This window comes from Pteropus alecto, unplaced genomic scaffold (genome assembly GCF_000325575.1).
Source record: "Pteropus alecto unplaced genomic scaffold, ASM32557v1 scaffold30, whole genome shotgun sequence".
Lineage (NCBI taxonomy): Eukaryota > Metazoa > Chordata > Mammalia > Chiroptera > Pteropodidae > Pteropus > Pteropus alecto.
Genome location: NW_006429782.1, coordinates 56,886 through 57,746, shown reverse-complemented (window position 1 = coordinate 57,746; position 861 = coordinate 56,886). Strand labels below are relative to the sequence as shown.

The following is an 861-nucleotide window of genomic DNA, read 5'->3' as shown; positions in this document are numbered from 1 at the left end:
GTGGGGGGAGGCGGGGAGGGGTCCGCCGGCTGCGTTGTCGGTCCGCAGACTCCCCTCCTCTCCCTTCCCCCACCCGCTTGCTTGGACCCTCAGCCCGGGGAGAAGCCACAGGTGGGTGGGAGCCTGAGGGGGGCGGAGCTGGGACACCCGGGGGTCCACCCACACCCTGGGGTGTCTTCCCTGCGGACCGAGCGCACAACCCTTTAGAAAGCGCTTGGAGATCACCCAAACGGGGGTGCGCGCGGGAGAGGGGCCACTGTCCCCTGGGGGGCGCCCCGAGATTTGGGAGCCTCCCCCATGTCTCTCGGCTTCGGCTTCGCTCGGGTGCTTGGAAGTTCAGCGCGGTCCCTCTGGGGGGAGGGGTGGCCAGGGCAGCCCAGTCCACCTGGTCCTGGGCCCTGCTGGCCAGGGCCCTGTCCAGGCGCCCCTTCCACACACACACACACACACACACACACACGCACGCACGCGCACACACACGCGCGCACGCACACACACGCACACACGCGCGCGTGCACACACACGCACACGAGCCCCTCTCTCCCCCAGGGAGCGACCCTGCATCTCTTCCCAGACTGCAGACCCCTCCTGGCCTCCTGCCCGCCGGCTCTATGAAGAAAACCAACATGTGGTTCCTGGAGCGGCTTCGGGGGTCCTCGGAGAACGGAGCTGCGGGGGGCGAGGCGGGGGACAGGGCCTCCAAGGGGCCCCTGTACAGCAACGTGCTCACGCCCGACAAGATCCCCGACTTCTTCATTCCCCCCAAGCTGCCCGCAGGCCCCGCGGAGCCTGAGGGGCAAGTCGAGCCGGGCCCTGCTCCGTCGGAGCAGAATCTGGGCTCCACCGGGCCCCGCCGAGCCC

The 861-nt window shown here is 69.9% G+C and overlaps 1 protein-coding gene across 1 annotated transcript in view; it reads left to right on the top strand.

Annotated features, from left to right (window-relative positions):
- The first annotated feature begins 552 nt into the window (after positions 1–552).
- C2CD4C (C2 calcium dependent domain containing 4C) overlaps positions 553–861 on the top strand; it is a 2,876-nt gene continuing 2,567 nt past the window's right edge. The window contains 1 exon segment of the mRNA XM_025041164.1: positions 553–857. Coding sequence (XP_024896932.1) covers positions 612–857 — 246 coding nt within the window. The 5' untranslated portion in view covers positions 553–611.